Below are 18,492 nucleotides of genomic sequence, written 5' to 3'. Positions count from 1 at the left end.
ATTCCTGCATGTTATCAAGAAAAAAAATAGTGTTAAAACGGTCCCCCATATTTTCAATAGTGTAAAGCTGGTTGGGAGCCACTTTTCCTTCTTGTACTTGCAACATGGTAGGACATAAACTGTAAGATGAAACTGCATTACCGTCACCAACCACTTTCTCATCATGGGGCCGAGGCTGATTCAAATATGGTTCACAAATGGAAAGAAACAGATACACAGTGATCAAGTTCAACTAAAGAAACAGTTAAGTGTATTTTATGCCGTTACTTAGGTATTATACAAGCACGGAATAGCTGAGATGAAGTAAAGAACAGTGAGATAGTGAGTTCAGAAGAGAAGAGCCATAATCACATGTGTTTGAGGAATATTACAAATACTTTCATGGAGGTGGCATTTTCAATAGGCCAGACTGGATCTGTAGTTTTTCAACAAAGAGAAGACATTCCAGACAGAGAGATTACAGAAATAAAAGTGGTCAATACTCAATTTGAAAACAAAAAGGTTGGCTGAAGGGGTTGGCTCATGAAAAAGTTGTAGTAAGAAAAGCTGCAAATGCAGATTAAGTATATATTGTAGAGGACCTTGAATGCAAGGCTTACAAGTGAGCCAATGTGTACACAGTGCGGGGATGCTGAAGTTTCAGGCTATATTTTTTTAGGAGTAGAGAAACAAAAGGCAAAAATAACAAAACAAAAACAAAAAAATAAAAATTCCATAACAGTACACGTAAAGACTAAAGAAAAAGGGACCAGTTATGAGATGATTAGAGCAATACAGACAAGTTGCAAAGAAAGTCTGAAGAAATGTAGTAACATTTCTCCTCTAAAGGAGGAGAAGGCACTAAAAATGTACCTTCAAGATTTTGAAATGTAATGACTATCGGAAAGATCATGCCATCATAAAAATATAAAATCAAGGACAGTGTCTCATGCAAGAAAAAAGAGTGACTGAACACTATTTAGTAAATCTTAAGTTTAAGGTGTCAGGGTCTGTACAAACAAGCATTTCCTACAAAAATGTTGAGATATGGTCCTAAAGTTACTGATTACAGCAATAAAAATAATATTATCCTTTATACTTATATAAGCTTGTACCTTTCACTGTCTTTTTATCCTTCTAGTGTTGGTAATTACATCAGTTGTACAAATAAGAAAACTGAGGCTCAGAAAGGATGACTTATCAAATCTCACATGAGTATTACATGGCAAAGTGAGACTGGAGACAGATTTTGGAACTTTTGGTATAGAAGTCACTTTGAAGTTGTAAGATTATCAAGAAAATGTGGAAAGAAAACATGGTAACTTATGCGCAGAACCAGAGGGGAAACTTAAGACTGTAACGCAGTGATTATTCAATACCTCAGTAGATGACCAAGATGCCTAACAAAGCATTACAGGGCCTGGCAGTCAACAGGTATTCATTCAATGAATAGCTGCCACATCAACGGTTAGAGGGGAGACAGCACCAAATCGTGTCTTTCTATCTGTGATGGACAGAGGAAATAGCTCTCAGACTAATTTAAGGCAGCCACTTTCTCAAATGAATTCTTACACACAACTGGTACGTAAAATACACAAAAACACCTTTGAGTAAAGCAGGAATAGATGGTCTGGAAATTCACCTAACTCAACCTTTTTTCACTTCCTTTGACAACATGTCCTTTGTATATATTAATATATAGAAATCCCTGAGACAACTCCACGCAACCCAAGAAAATGCTGGAAATCCTCTATGTTAGTCAGTCATAAGAGTGATAATAATTTGGGACATCTGAGTATGGCACGAAAGAATAGGTAACATGTGGTCTGAAGAGATCATACTGAAATCGAGTACCAGCCTGTCTACACTTGATGGTTAAACAGACACTCCATTGTCATGTTCTACTAGCTGGGATCCTTCACTACTTCTTTCTTGGATTTATTTATGACCAAAAGCTTCCTATGATTATGACTCATATCATCAGATCACTTGGACATCACAACTGTATACAATGGAAATGATATATTTAATCGAGTCAATTCCCTGTGGCTGTCTTGTTCCAGTACCCTGTTGCAGAACCTCCCCACCCACTTACATCTTGTAAGAAACTGGCCATGCCACATTATTCCACATAGAAGCCAGAGAGGAAAAGAACTGCATAATGTCAGAAGGTTAAAATTAAATGTGAATGCCCAAATTTGATATCTTAGCAGAAAGAAGTTTTGTGATCTAATCATGTTACTGATAGGACCAGTTACATGTATGACTAGGGAGGAAAGGATATGAATGTCCCTACAGTTGAAAAAAACGAAAGAATGATTGAGTCCTTTCTAACAGTAGACTTGACAATGTTGTTCCATTTTAATATAAATTGTAAATGAAAAATCCAGTCCAAATGGAGAGTAAAAACAGTAATCATTATTTTAAAATCCAGCCCAAGTAAATAGTAAAAAACAGTAATCACTATAAGATTTTATTATGGCAATACCTGTGTACAAATATGAAGAAATATGTAAAGAAAATCACAGGCTAATTCTTGGATAATTTATTCAAGGAGTAAGTTATGAAAATTCATCAATAAGTAGAATAAATGGGGTAAGGCAAAGAGAGCTTACCATAGATTCTATTTATGCAACTACAGTTTTAATTTAGTTTGCATTGATGGACTCTTATTTCATGTGTTACAGTGATGTTAAACCTAGACACAACATGCCTTGCATCTCAAGTTTTCATAGTACAAAGACATTTGGACGTGGCATAGACAGTTGCTCCTTTTGCTTCAAGTGATAAACGGTTCAGCTGTAAAAAGGATCTGAATAGACCTAACAAAAATCAGTGAGTGAATTTAGAAGAGTAACTACATGCATTAAAATTTTTATTTTGCTCTCCTGATTTTTACACGGTAATTTGCCTTCAGGAGAAACCATGCTGACACTGTCCTGGGTGTTTTCAGGCCTTTGCAAATGAGGCTGAGACCTGGTTCCAGGATCGAATATACTTCAAAGGAAACAGTACCACCTACAACACCTGTCATCAAAAAAGACAGTGGGCCAATCAAAAAACCTAGGTCAAAAGAGCATAACTTGGGCAAGATGCTGGTTAAATTCAATGAATAAAGCAGAAGAGTAAAGATTTCAAGGAGAAGTCTTGTTCAGAATTTAGGAGGTGACTCTGGAAAATCTTGTACAGATGTCAAGCTTGACTGGGATTATGCAGCAGACAGAACTGGCAGGAACTAAGGAAGAAGTATCAAAGCCCCAGAAGGTGCCTATAGAATAAAGCAGAATATATCAGGGGAAAAAACAAAGAGAGAAAAATCTGGCCAAGTTAGCTAAAGGTGGCAGTTGAAAGGTGAGGAGAGATAAGGGAAAGAGCAGCAAAGTAAAGGCCTAGGGCTGATCTCATGGCAACTGGCAACAAGAGAGACCTAGGGGTGAATGGTCAGCTGGAAGAACGTAGGAGCCCAAACAGCTGTGCGGACGCATTCCAGGTCTTGGATGGATAAAACTATAAGTCACATCAACGAGCAGGTGTGCATCTGAAGCTAAGGATGTGTCTATCAGCTGACTCAGGTAAGAATGGCTCAGGTACTGTGCAAGACTGAGTTTGCAGATAGGGGGCATCAGTGGACCTGACTGTGCCCAGCTAGGGAAAGCCAAAGGCACAGAAACAAAAAGAGGGGGAAGAGACAGCAGTAAATAGAATAACACAAAACTGTTTCTGAATTATAATATGTGTACTTGGTAGAGACTACAAAACAAACCCGGAATATGAAAATGTGGATTTATCCAAAAGATAAAATTTTATTGTATTTTTACCCAAAAAAGATCCCTAATAATATTAGCAATAAATTTAAAACTTTCTAAAGTGCAAAATTATAAATATACTATTATTAAAGCAATGTAAGACTAGATACATAGGAAAAGACCATAAGGAAGTAAAACAGGTTATTACAGATTCTGGGTTTATGAATTTTCATATTTTATCTCCAAAGTTCTATTATACAATTATATATTACCTTTAAAATTTAAAAAATAAAAAATATTAACAATAAAACTTGTAATAGTAAGCATGCCTATTACCTTTTGAATTATTTGATTTAAAGTAATTTCTACTTATAAAATATTCTTAGGTAAAGAGCAAGGTATGTACATAGGCTTTTACCTATTGAAGTCCTTATAAAATCTCCTAAAGTTAGTAATCCCTACATCTAATTTATCCATAACTATAAGGTACAGTTTAAACTAAGGAGATCATCTCAACTTTTCTTTTTATAAAAATCCCTTTATTTGTAAATACATAAGGAATATATGCTAACATTGCCTTTTCACAGTAGTAGGAAAAGGTTAAATCAAAGGAATCATTGTGGTGTGCTTGCAATGCAAATTATATGGCAAACAGTGCCAGAGACTGGTTTTAAAGGGCAAAAAAATCATGTCATCTCCATATTTGTTTAAAAGCCCACAATGCATAGATACACTATTTAACAACTGCATTCATTAATGTTTAAACTAGAACTGTGGTTAAGGTCATGTACTCCAAAGGTGGGCCACCTGGGTGTACCATGGACTATGAAGGCAGACTACCCAGGTCTACCATGGATTCTAAGGGAAGACTGCCTGCTTTGCTAACTACTAGCTATGCGATTTAGGGAAAGTTTGTTTGTTTGTTTGTTTGTGACAGAGTATTGCTCTGTCACCAGGCTGGAGTGCAGTGACACAATCTGGGCTCACTGCACCTCCGCCTCCTGAGTTCAAGCGATTCTCCTGCCTCAGCCACCCAAGTAGCTGGGACCACAGGTGTGCGCCACTATGCCTGGCTAATTTTTTATTTTTATTAGAGATGGGGGTTTCACCATATTGGCCAGGCTGGTCTCGAACTCATGACCTCAGGTGATCCATCCACCTCAGCCTCCCAAAGTGCTGGGATTACAGCTGTGAGCCACCGCACCTGGCCAAGTTTTGTTTTTTGCATTTTTTGTTTTTGGTCTTCTGTTTGTTTCTATTTCCTCATGTGATAAATGGGCCTATGAGAGTACTCCTCTTATAGGGTGGTGTGAGATGTGTAAGGTGCTTAGACCACTGCTTGGTACATTGTAGGCATGATGTAAGCATTTTGAGACTATTTACCATTATTATTATTAAATTGTTTTGGCAATGAAATCCAAATTAAATGATGAATCAAATTTCAAAATGTTGCAATATCTGAGAATTGTTTTATTTGCCATTCTATAGTTTCTACTCTTACTATTCTTGTTTTCATCATACAAAATGTTACTTATCAAAATTATTAGAAAATTCTTCTACACATGAACAGTATTTGACTTAATTACTCCAGATCTTTATGCAATAACCATTTTCCAGAGCCACTGCACTTAAGTAATTCCTATACCTTAGAATCTACTGAAAGAACATTCTGTCAGTCTTTTTTCCAAACACAGTGCAGTGTGCAATGATCCAATTTGGTTAAATTTTGGGTTGTTGGCAATTGTAAGCTCATTTGGAAGTAATTTTTCTCCCTAGATCACTTGTGCTTGAGCTGAGAGAAGAAAAAATGAAATTATTATTATTGCCAAAATTATACAGACTGCCTTTGAAGTCCTGAACTGACTACAGTGTCCTGTATACACTAGTCACCCAATTCTAAGAATCCAAATAGATGATCTATCAATTCAGTGCAAATGATATTTTGATATGCTGCTTTGGTGCTACAATTAAATTTTTTGGAAAAACACATGATGTTTTAAAAAGACTTTGGTTGGGTTCATAGCTCACTTTGTTAAAGAAGGTTCCTGTTCAAAATTAAGCAAGTTAGGGAAGGCTGGCCAGGTGCGGTGGCTAACGACTGTAATCCCAGCACTTTGGTAGGCCGAGGCGGGTGGATCACGAGGTCAGGAGATTGAGACCATACTGGCCAACATGATGAAACACTATCTCTACTAAAAGTACAAACATTAGCCAGGCATGGTAGCATATGCCTGTAGTCCCAGCTACTCAGGAGGCTGAGGCCGGAGAATCGCTTGAACCCAGGAGGCAGAGGTTGCACTGAGCCAAGATCGCACCACTGCACTCTCACTCTGGGTGACAGAGTGAGACTCCGTCTCAAAAAAATAAATAAATAAATAAATATAAATAAATAAATAAATAAATAAATAGGCAAGGCTAAGCAGAGTTCATTTCAAATTTTGGTTCTTGGGTTAAGTTTTCTCAGTACATACTTGGCATATGCACTACCATTATGAACATAATTCTGACACTAAAGAGAATGCTCACTCTTAGGCTTTCAGTATTATTTACATGCTCATGGCTCCTGTATCTGGATTTCAAACCTAGACTTCTCACCCAACCTTCAGACATTCCCTGTTGGAAACCTTCACTTGGATAGCCTACTGGCAGCTTAAATACAAAAGGCCTAAAACAGAATTCTTCATCTAATTCAATAAATATGCTCTTCTGCTGAATTTATTGTAGCTGCAGGCACAACCACTTACCAAACCAGAAACCTGAGAGTCATCTCCTTTGACTCACTCTCCCTGAATTTCCATTAAGAACCTATTAATGAATCCTGTGCACTTTACTTCCTAAATATTTCTCAAATATGTCCCTTCAACGTCATCCTTATTCATAACCTTTTACATAGTGAAGGCTGGACTGCTGCAAAAAAACACCTAACTAATCTTATTTCAAAGTCTACCTTCCCAACAAGTTTATCCCACATCTAGCTACAGAATCATGCATCTAGAATGCAGATCTGGCCAGGTCACTCTCCTGCATAAAACCAAGTCCCTTAAGTTAAGTATGTGAAATGTCAACCTGTGCTGGTCTCCACCCAGCTCTACAAGCTCATCTCCTGCCTCATCTATTTCACAATTGGAGCTTCAAGTATAATGAAATGACTATGACTATGATTCCAATATGGTATACACACCAGGTTGCCTTTTATCTCCATGCTACTGCTATCTAATTTGCATTGTATGCCACTATTCCATGCTCCCTTCCCTCAAATCAACCCAACCACAAATTTGTCTGCATCATTTAAGAATCGGTTGTCATTACCCCTGCAAGAAGGCTTTCCAGGTCCCTCCACTAACATCCAAGTTGGATTACATATTCTCTTGGGTGTCCCCATATCTTTGTACTTACCCTACTAGTATACATAAACACTTATTGTCCATTTTCAATTAATCGACAAAGGTATTGAAGGTAGAGCATTATCTTACTCACTCATCTTTGTAACCCCAATACCTGGCTCTTAACAATTAATATGTTGAGCAAATGAATGCATATACACACACATACACACACATATATATATATATATGTAATCTTTGGCAACTTAACTTTGGTCACATTGTCATTTATCAAATTTCAAAATAAAAATGAATATAAATTCATACCAGTAAAATATACCCCACATTATTGTGATAGTATTTGCTTGACAGAATAGAAAACCTATGAATTTTCCATTATTTCCTGTTCTATTTATTCATGTTAAAGTCAAACTGTTGATTTTGTCTTCTATTTCAATAATGACTCTAACATTCTTCAGACTCCACAAATGAGTTCCTAGTTCCCGCATATCTGAACCAAATCCCCTGTTATTCTCTTCACTCTATAACCTATGCTTCAGCCACACCAGACTCTCACCAATGCCCCAAGCACATGTGACTGTGCCTCTTCCTCTGCATGAAATACCACTCCATCCTATTCTCTGGGGAAACTCATAGTACCAAAAAACTTCAGGCCTCCTGCCCTGGGTACCATGAGTCATTTTTTCAAGTTTCTACTTTCATGAATCTTTGTACATTATCTCTGCTTAGCATTCCCTTTGTGTTAAAGTAGGTCTCCCATTCAATTCAGTATGCTCTCATTCCCTTTTCCATGCAAAATGCCTGTGACATAGATGTTTGATAAGTATTAATTTAATGTATTATAGATTGATGCTTTTATATTCCTATTCCCATCCAACTATCAGAAGGGTTTGTCTTTAGCCATACACTCTTCTCCTTAAACAAATATTCCTTATGAAAACTCAATCATCCTCACAGCTTCATGAAAAATCTTCAAATGTAGATCTCCAGCTTCTACGCATCACCCGAATACTAGTCCTCTATTTCCAGTGGCCAACCAGAAGTAACTACTTGGATGCCATGCTATTACTTTTAACCCAGTACACTAATTGATACGGTCTGGCTCCGTGTCCCCACCCAAATCTCACCTTGAATTGTAATCCTCATAATCCCCACATGTCAAGGGTGGGACCAGGTGGAGGTAATTGAATCACGGGGATGGTTTCCCCCATGCTGTTCTAGTGATAATGAGTGAGTCCAAGGAGATCTGATGGTTTTATGAGTATCTGGCCATTTCCTCTGCTTGCACTTACTCCTTCCTGCCGCCCTGTGAAGAAGGTGGCTGTTTCTCCTTTGCCTTCTGCCATAATTGTAAGTTTCCTGAGGTCTCCCTAGCAACGTGGAACTGTGAGTCAATTATACTGCTTTCCCTTCTAAATTACCCAGCCTTCGGTATTTCTTCATAGCAGTGTGAGAACAGACTAATACACTAATATTGGACAAATTCATTTTCTTCCCTTTTCAACTTCACCCTCTGCCATATGTTAGAGATAAGTCATGCAAATTTTTACTATAGCAAAAATGCTAAAGTTTGTCTTTTCTCTTACCCTCCAACCCTGGATTTTTATCAGCTCGGGCCACAAAGATTGAGCATCTTCTTAAAAAACTTTCCTGTCTTCAACTCCTTTCTAACATATTGCCTTCATGATAATTTTACCAAAACTGCTATGACTAATGCCAAATCCTTATGGAAACTAACTGGCTCTAAACAAAATGACAATGGAGACTAATGTAGGTTAATCAAAAGCAAAACAATGGGTAATTCTAATCCTCCATATCTTCCAAATTACGGCCTGTTTAATGGGTAGAACTCTGGGTTTCTTAGACTTCAGTCTACTTATTTCATCATCTAAACTGATGGAGTTACTTTCCGAGAAATGTCTTGGCCCTGCCAGCAGATCCTTCTGCAGCTCAAGGATATAAGCCAGACTCTTTACTTTTATAAAACAACACCATCTTTGGCAACTAGAGAATTGGGAGCTATAGCATATGGATCTCCTTTCAGTCAACACAGAATACTGATACTTCAGATATGTGTTAATGACCTGAAGATTATTTTCTCTAATATGTACTAAAATATTTATAGATGAAATGATAGAAGATTTGCTTCAAAATAATCCGGTAGAGGGGGGTTAAAATGGGACGAGGATACAGAAGAAATAAGATTGGTCATAAGTTGATAATTACTGAAGATAAATAATCAGTACATAGAGACTACGATACTTGTATATGTTTGAAATTTTTACAATAAAAATTTAAATAAATTTGAAATCAAGTACTGTAAAAGGTTATTAGTATTTACCATGAATAATGGACCCTTGGCTGATTATTTTCTTTTTTCTCTACACATCCTTTTTAGTTGTCTAAAACGAGCAAGAATTACTTCAAGAAAGTTATAAAATGTTAAATTATTTTTAAAAACTATCCCATCTGTACATCTTAGGCTTCTTGTTAACTCACATGTGAAAGGAATATCTTAGTTATTCATCCCTTAGAATCACTGAAACTTCATCATTAAGTAAAAAAACCATTAAGCTATGTATCTAACATTATTTTATTATCGTTCTCCGTAGAATTATTTTTATTAAAAAAATAGGCTAGTCTCACTTTTTACTGAGGGATGATCCATGAGCCAACATAATGTAAACCTTATTTTTTTAAAGAAATGCTATAAAAAATATCCATTAGGTTCAATGTCCCTTATAATAAAGATATACCTAGCAGTTTCCTCTTAGAACTTTAGTTTTCAATGTAAGCTACACATTATAATCACCTGAGAGATTTAGAAAATCCTAATGCCTAAGGCACACCCAAGACCATTTAATGGTCCAAGCATCAGTAGTTCTTAAAGCTCCCAAGAGATATCTATGTGCAGCCATGGTTGAGAGGCATAGTCTTAGAATTATATAAATCAGAGACAATTTGTTTATTTTCTACTATGGAAATTTTCAAGTATATACAAAAACTGACAGCATAATATACACAACTTCAACATCTATCAATAGTGTTGCCAAAGTTGGTTCACCTATCTCTCCCACTTAATTAAAAAATATTTTTTTGCTGTAATATTTTAAAGCAAATTCCAGATATCAGATCATTTCATCTTTCAGTACTTCAGTATCTAAACACTACCTCTTATGGATCATGGATTTAATTCTTTTTTATTAGACAATGAGAGGCTTTGCTTAGCTTTTTTGTTGTTATTCAAATGGATTTTCCTTAAATTAGAATTTCTAAAATATCTGTGTTCTTATACTTCTGTTATAACTTGGATTTCTTATTTTTGTTTTCGCTTCAATGGTCTTCAGTTATATTGTGTATGTACATTTTAATAAAAAATAGATCTTTGACTGCATGGGTTTTAAATGTATCCTTATATTACTGTCCTCTCAAGATTATATACAATATCTACTCTGCCCATTACACTATATCAAATCCCTCAGCTTGACTTCATTAATAATGTGTACTTTTCCTTCTTATAAAAGTAATGTATTTTCATTATAGGATAATTCGGAAATACAGAAATAGAAAAGAAAAAATCACTTACAATTCTACAAATGATATGTAACAATTTGTTCATTTTGAATATCTTACCCCAGTTTTTTTCCTATACATGCAAACATATTTTATACAACTGAGATTGTACTATATACATTATTTTCATAATATAATTTTGATTTAACACTTTTGTAAGTAAATTTCCAAGTCTTTAAATTTTTACAAACATAATATTTAAGGTCTGCAGAATTAATATTTCACTATATGAATATACTATCATTTACAAACTTATTATTGGCCAGTGGTGTTACTTTCCAATTACCATATATAATGCTTTATTAATAATTCTAAACATTCCTTTGTCAATAACCGTGAAGAGTCTGAGATTCTGCCCTACTTACAAGCAAGTGAGCCTGCCACAGTGTCCTGGATGCTGGCAGCAGACATAACATTTCAAGGTCAAAGACAAAGCACTTATTACTCAGAACACAGTAAGCAGCATGAGCATCATTTTCATGCTAGTTCCCCTTGGTCTCCAAGGCCCACAGAGGTGATGTGGAGTGGCCCAGATGGATGATGCAAAGGGAGTGGGTTTGCATCATAGCTGAGGAACCCTGCGCTCTAAGAAACTCAGATCTTTTATAGTAGCTGCAAGCAAACTTGCCAAACCTTTACTCCAAAGGGAGATATTATCTTTAGTATACTGGATAGCAAATAAATGGGCTATCTGACAGGAAGGGAGATACTATCTCTATATTCCAATGTTGTGTGTTACCCAAACCTCCTTGAGCAAGTAGTCCAGAACAAAAAGGTGTTTGATGCCTCTCTGCTTGCGAGACATACAGATTCAAGAGACCTATGGATAACTATCTCCCTACATTCTTTAGGACAAATACATACAGTGTGATTACTGAGATTCTTGATACAATATAGTACCAAATTACATCCTAGAAAGACTGAACTACTTGATATTCACATTGATAACATATGAATGCTTCTGCCTCCCTTTCAAAAGTTTCCATGACTTCAACTTTCCTTAACTTCATCTGTCCTACTATCCTCCCAAAATATAGCACAGTAACTAGAGGAAGAACAACACAGTGACAGAGACTGAGGCTGAAAGGGCTGAATTAAATAGCAGTACCACTGTTCACTAGCTGTGAGACCTGGAGGCAGTCACTCAACAAATTTTCATCCCAGTTTCTTCATCTTGAAAGTGAAGATAATCACCTTCTTAATTAATATAATAATGAAATGTGCTGATACATGAAGAGAGCTTAAAACCATGTCTGGCAAATAGTAAATGCTATGTAACTATATGCTATTATTATCACGTCTGGCTGCTCCTCTATGTCCAACCCAATCCTACCCATACTTCAAAGCTATGTCAGATACCACAGCTTCAATGAAGACAGACTTCTCCTGCTCCGAAATCCCAATTGTACTCTGGACCTTTTACCTTTTCATTATATACTGTGTAAAGAGGTCTGAAACGACCATATGTCTTTTGTTTCTAATGCTTCACAACTTTCACCTCCGTGACAGTATTAAAAGGCTTTCTAGCATCTACAAAAATTTTTAACTTCCTTGATCCTACTGGTGTCAAAATAATGCTGCCCAAATTCAAATTACTGTAAATGAAAATCTTTATATTTTAATTATGTGAAAAACTGAAGTGATTTTTTAAGAAGTAAATCAATAATTTTCTGTGGGTTGATAAGAGTCAATGAAACAGTACTGGACATTTCAATATTTGGAGGAAATATTTTTTAACAAACTGTAAATTATAAATTATACACCAAAAGAGTAGAAACCACAGACTCTCAAACCCCTAGAGCAATAACGGAATTCACCATGATAAAGGTGGCACCAAACTGATCCAGGACTAAAATAAATAAAATAGAAGCCCAAATAATTTATGGAACGAAGCCATTAGACTAGAATAATAACCAGGTTACAAATAGAGAAAACTTGGAATTTCCTAAAATACACACATGTACTTCAAAAAAATATCTTCACTGTAGTAGGCATTTTGAAAATCAGAAGTATAGTTATTTTTGACACAAAATGAAAATTATGCTGTAATTCTAAAAAATACACTTCACAGTTTTATGTGTCCTCAGAGTTTTCAAAGTATTTTCATGACCTAATATGAAATTAAATATTATAAAAATCTTATGACATAAAAAGTATAGATATTTTTTGTTCCACTTACAGATAAGGAAATTGGAGTTGAGATCCGCCATAGCAAAATAAAAATATTTTTGTTGCTAAAACATAGCAGCATTTAGATTTTTTAAAAGCATGCTAAATATTATTTTAAATAATTTAAATTGCTTAAATTGAATTTAAATAATTTGTTTCAATTATTAAGATTTAAACGACTTAAATATTTTAACATACTACTCTCAATTAAATACGAAACCTCAAATAACTATCTGGATAAAAGATTTCTTAAGGGCCAGGCACGGAAGCTCACACCCATAATCTCAACACTTTGGGAGGCTGAGATGGGCAGATCACTTGAGCCCAGGAGTTTGAGACCAGCCTGGCCAACATGGCAAAACCCTGTATCTACTAAAAATACAAAAAAAATTAGCAGGGCATAGTGGCACACACCTATTATCCCAGCTACTCAGATGGCTGAGGCAAGAGAATTGCTTTAACCTGGGAGCCGTAGGTTGCAGTGAGGCAAGATTGTGCCACTACACTCCAGCCTGGGTGACAGAACAAGACTCTGTCAAAAAAAAAAAAAAGACTTCTTAAGAAGCTTAACTTAGGAAGCTCACTGCCCTTTTAGAAAGTTATTTTATAAAGAAAAACACAGTAGATAAAGTTATTCAAAAATACTAAGATAATTATTTTCACTTGATTCTAATTGCCACCACCTACTAGTAGAGATGCCTCACCTAAGATTATGCCTTACCTAAGATATATGCCTCACCTAAGATTATGACCAAGGAATAATCACAGAATTAATGAAGGTAGTGGCGTTGCGGGGTGGGGGGTAACCTAATGCTCCAAATGAAGCCAAATGAAGCTTCTTGCTTCTTTTCAACTCTATCTTCTTGTGTTTTTTTTTTTCTTCTTTCAGTCAAAAGCCCCATTTTACTTTTGTTTTTGAGTAATATTTTTGCTAGACACAGAATTCTAGGTGGATAGCTTTTTTCTTTCAGCGTTTTGAAGGTGTTGCTTCACTACCCCTTAAAATGTTTCCTAAGAGAAATCTGTTGCTGTGCTTAACTCTGTTCTTCTGGTGAATGTTTTCTTCTTCTTTTAAAAAATCCAGTTGTTTTTAAGATACTCTCCTCATCTCTGGTGTAAAAAAGAAACCCTAAGGTGGCCCCATGGTTCCATCTCCTTGTATTCATGCCCTGTGTAATCCCTCCCTTTGAGTGTGGACAAGAATAGGTCCTTGCTTCTAAACTGTAGAATACAGAAAAGGTGACAAAATGTATGTGATTACATTACGTAAGATTATATCACCTTGCCAAGCAAGGAGATTCTCTCCCTTTGCTGGCTTTGAGGATGTAGGCAGACATATTGGAAAGGTTCACGTGGCAAGAAATGAGGGTGGCCTCTGGGCAACACCAAGTCAGAAACTAAAGCCTTTAGTCCAACAGCCCATAAAGAACAATATGCTACTAACAACCATGTGAGCTTGAGAGCAAATTCCTCCCCAACTGACCCTCAGTTAAGACCACAGCCCTGACATAATCATGATGTTTCTCCAGTAGGCTGGTGGGAACAGGTACTATTTCTGGCCTTTTGTGAGCAATGGGCATGATTTCCTTCGTTACAATTTGGATATGGTTTATTTGACTCCACTAAGTCTCACATTGATATCTGATCCCCAATGTTGGATGGGGGTTCTCGTGAGAGGTGTTTGGATTGTGTGGCAAATCCTTCATGAATGGCACCAAGCTACTCGCATGGGAGTGAAGGAGTTTTCACTCTTAGTTCTCACAAGAACTGGTTGTTGAAAGAGCCTGTCACCTTCCTCCCCTCCTTCTCTTGCTCTTCTCTCAACATGTGATCTCCACAGTCCAGCTCACTTCACTTTTCACCATGAGTGGAAGGAACCCAAGTCCCTCACCAGAAGCAGATGTTGGGGGAATACTTCTTATACTGCCTTCAGAACCATGACCCAAATAAAACCCTTTTATATAGAAATTACCCAGCCTCAGGTATACCTTAATAGCAACACTAACAAAGATACCTTCAAACCTTCTTAGATGGTTCTTTCTCCAGCATGTGTTAATCTGAATAATCAGGTGAAACCCTCTACAGACATCCAGAATTCTCTCTTGGAGCAGCTTTCTTCATTCCAGTATTCTGTCCTTTATGTACCCAGATGCTTACCTCCATCTCCTCAAATCAAGAGGTCTGCCAGACCACTCTGGATTCCTCCTCCTTGCACCAAGATCTAGAAACTATTTCAAGGATTTAAGCTGGGGATGTCATAGCCTCCCCCCTCATTTGGTTCCCTTCTGTCAGGAATTGATGTTCCTCATTGCTAAATGTCCAGTGTCTCGAAAATCATATTTTCATAGATTTTGTCCATTTTTTTTGTCTGTTTCAGATGAAAATGTAAATTCAGTTCCTGTTACTTCATATTGGTTGGAACCAGAAGGCTTCCAACAAATGCATTTAACCACTGATATGCTTTGGCTGTGTCCCTACCCAAATTTCATCTTCAATTGTAGCTCCTATAATCCCCACGTGTTGTGGGAGGGACCCAGTGGGAGGTAACCAAATCACTGGGGCAGGATTTTCCCATGCTATTCTCATGACAGTGAATAACTCTCATGAGATCTGATGGTCTTATAAAGGGCAGTTCCCTAACACACACTCTCTTGCCTGGTGCCATGTAAGGCGTGTCTTTACTCCTCTTCCTTCACCTTCTGTCATGATTATGTGGCCTCCCCAGCCATGTGGAACTGTGAGTCCATTAAACCTCTTTTTCTTTATAAATTACCCAGTCTCAGGTATTTCTTCATAGGAGTATGAAAATGGACTAATACAACCACAGCAGTAAAACCAAAACCAGTGAGGGAATCAGGATAATAAAACACAATAAAAGGTATTTGCTGTGACCATGTAGATATAATCCAACTGGGTAGGGGACCAGGAAGTAAAATAAATTTTGGAGACAGAGTAGACTTACCTATGGCATTAACCATATAATATAGGTGGGAGTCTTTGGATACAATTTAAAACTGAACAAATCAAGGAAGAGAAGTATACTCATATTTAAAGAGAATACAGGTAAGAAAAAAATATATGAAAGATAATGTTGATTAAAATAAGATGGCAGCAAAGGAACAAAGAACAAGAAAGTGAGAACACATTAATCTTACCACTCTGTTCATTAGATAGAACTAATAGATACTACCTCAAGCAATAGAGAACCTAGGTTGTAACTATAAAAGTAATCAATAGGGGGAAAAAGTAAACCTTCCTAACATCAAAAGAACTATACTTAGACACACAAAAGTCTGCCAAAAAGAATTTTTTTACATGCCTATCTCAGAGGAAGTAGAGAATCTAAAACAGTAGAGTTCCATAACAGATACAGAGAATGCTTCTGCCCACAAAGGGAACTACCATCACCACCACTATCCCTACCCTCCAAATAAGGCACTAAATTCACATGGCATCACAAAGGAATTCTACCAAATGTTTAAAGGGCAGATAAGTCTCCTTCCTTCCTTCCTTTCTATATAAAGATATATATAGAGAGAGATTTATCTGTATCTATTTATCTATATATATATATTTACAGAGAGAGAGAGAGAGACTTGCTCTGTCATCCATGCTGGAGTGCAGTGGCAGTGATCTCGGCTCACTGCAACCTCCACCTCCTGGGTTCAAGCAATTCTCCTGCCTCAGCCTCCCAAGTAGCTGGGATCACAGAGGCCCACCACCATGTTCGGCTAGTTTTTGCATTTTTAGCAGAGACGTGGTTTCACCAGGTTGGCCAGGCTGGTCTTGGAACTCCCGACCTCAAGTGATCCACCTGCCTCAGCTCTGAAAGTGCTGAGATTACAGGTGTGAGCCACCATGCTCGGCCTAGATAAGTACATTTCTACTTAAACTGGTATAGTGAAATATGGGGTGATGAGAACTTCAATATTATTTTATTGTTATAAAGAAAGTATAACAAGACCAATACACAACAAGATAATCTCACTTATAATTAGATGCCAAAATCTTAAATAAATATTATCAAACAGAATCTAGCAGGAAATGAAAACAGAGTAAGACATCATAAACAAGTTATCCTTTTCTCAAAAATACAATTACGGTTCATTATTAATAAAACAATTTATAAATTTCATCATTTTAATAGCTCTGAAGAGAAAAACAATCACATGATCATGAGAAGGCATTTAACCAAATGTAACAGCTACTCATGATTTTTTAAGTGAACAAAATTTTTATTCTTAAAATATGAAGATGAACTTTTTTTACTGTAATAAAATATGTACAGTTCAACTCAAAAGCCAGTATCATACTTGGGAAGAAACATTAAAGTCAGCAACAAGACAAAAAGTCTATCACCACTATAATTCAGCATTGTACTGCAATTACTAGACAACAAAATTAGGCAAGTGAAAAAAACCAAAGGTATAAAAACTGGAAAGAAATATGTAAAATTATCAATATTTTTAGATAACATTAGAAAGCTCAACACCATCATCCAAAAAAATCATTTATTACAATTAGAGAATTTGGTAGGCTGATAGTGCACACAATTAATATGTTATATATATTTATGTATGTATGTCAGCATTTAAAGAAAGATTACATAAATAAATTTTTTAAATGGACAAGGCCTGTATGAAGAAAATGTTAAACTACTACTGAAGGAATCACAAAGATGACTTGACTAAATGGAAAGCTGTACCATCTCCTTGGACACTGTACTAGTCTGTTCTCACATTGCTATAAAGAAATACCCAAGACTGGGTAATTTATAAAGAAAAGTGGTTTAATTGGCTCACAGTTCCACAGGCTATACAGGAAGCATGGCTGGGGAGGCCTCAGGAAACTTACAATCACGGCGGACGGTAAAGGGGAAGCAGGTATGTCTTACATGGTCAGAGCAGGACAAAGAGAGAGAGTGGTGGGAGGTGCCAGACACTTTAAAACAGCCAGATTTCATAAGAATTCTATCACAAGGACAGCACCAAAGGGGGAAATCCACCTCCATGATCCAATCACCTCCCACCAGGCCTCACCTCCAACACTGGTGATTATAATTCTGCATGAGATTTAGGCAAGGCATAAATCCAAACCATATCCAGACATGAAGAGTCAACATGTGAAGACATCAATCCTCTTTATCTTGATCCCAAAAAAAAAAAAAAAGGTTGTTTTTGTTTATTTTAAACTAGACAAACTGATTCTAATTTTCATAGCCGAAGACTATGAAAAACAATAGCCAAGTAAACTCTGTGGGGTTTGGGGGTAGTCAATTGGAGATGAAGACTAACCCTACTAGACATTAAAGAATATTTTAAAATCTCAAAAATATAAAGTATAATACTAGTTCAAATATTAACATGCCTATACGACAGCAAAGTCTAGAAATAGATACAAATGCATACGAGGAGTTGGCATATGGTAAAGGTGGCCTCTCAAATCAGAGATGAACAACTCAACTGAGTTGTTGAGTCAACTTGGTAGACATCTGGAGGAAAAACAAACTGGGATCTAAGCAGGCATGCACCCAGGCAAATTTCAAATTATCCAAATGCTTCAATGTAAAAAATATAACCAAAGAAGTACTAAAAGGATTAATGTGCCCTAGAAAATCAGTTCCATATATGTCATAGCTTGCTATCCAATGCAAATGAGTGAGCCACAAATGTGAACAATAT

General features: G+C 36.5%; 1 protein-coding gene across 28 annotated transcripts in view; it reads right to left on the bottom strand.

Annotated features, from left to right (window-relative positions):
- GTDC1 (glycosyltransferase like domain containing 1) overlaps positions 1-18,492 on the bottom strand; it is a 385,416-nt gene that overhangs the window by 211,185 nt on the left and 155,739 nt on the right. Inside the window, exon 1 of one of the 28 annotated variants that reach the window (XM_034954054.3) lies at positions 17,851-18,230. The exons of the other annotated variants lie outside the window; for them this stretch is intronic. Within the exon in view, the coding sequence (XP_034809945.1) occupies positions 17,851-17,933 (83 nt within the window). The 5' untranslated portion in view covers positions 17,934-18,230. Of the gene's footprint in view, positions 1-17,850; positions 18,231-18,492 lie in introns of those variants that run through there. 28 annotated transcript variants of the gene reach the window in all.

This window comes from Pan paniscus, chromosome 13 (assembly GCF_029289425.2).
Source record: "Pan paniscus chromosome 13, NHGRI_mPanPan1-v2.0_pri, whole genome shotgun sequence".
In the NCBI taxonomy this organism is placed as follows: domain Eukaryota; kingdom Metazoa; phylum Chordata; class Mammalia; order Primates; family Hominidae; genus Pan; species Pan paniscus.
Note: the sequence above shows the minus strand (reverse complement) of the source record. Positions and strands in the feature narration are given on the sequence as shown.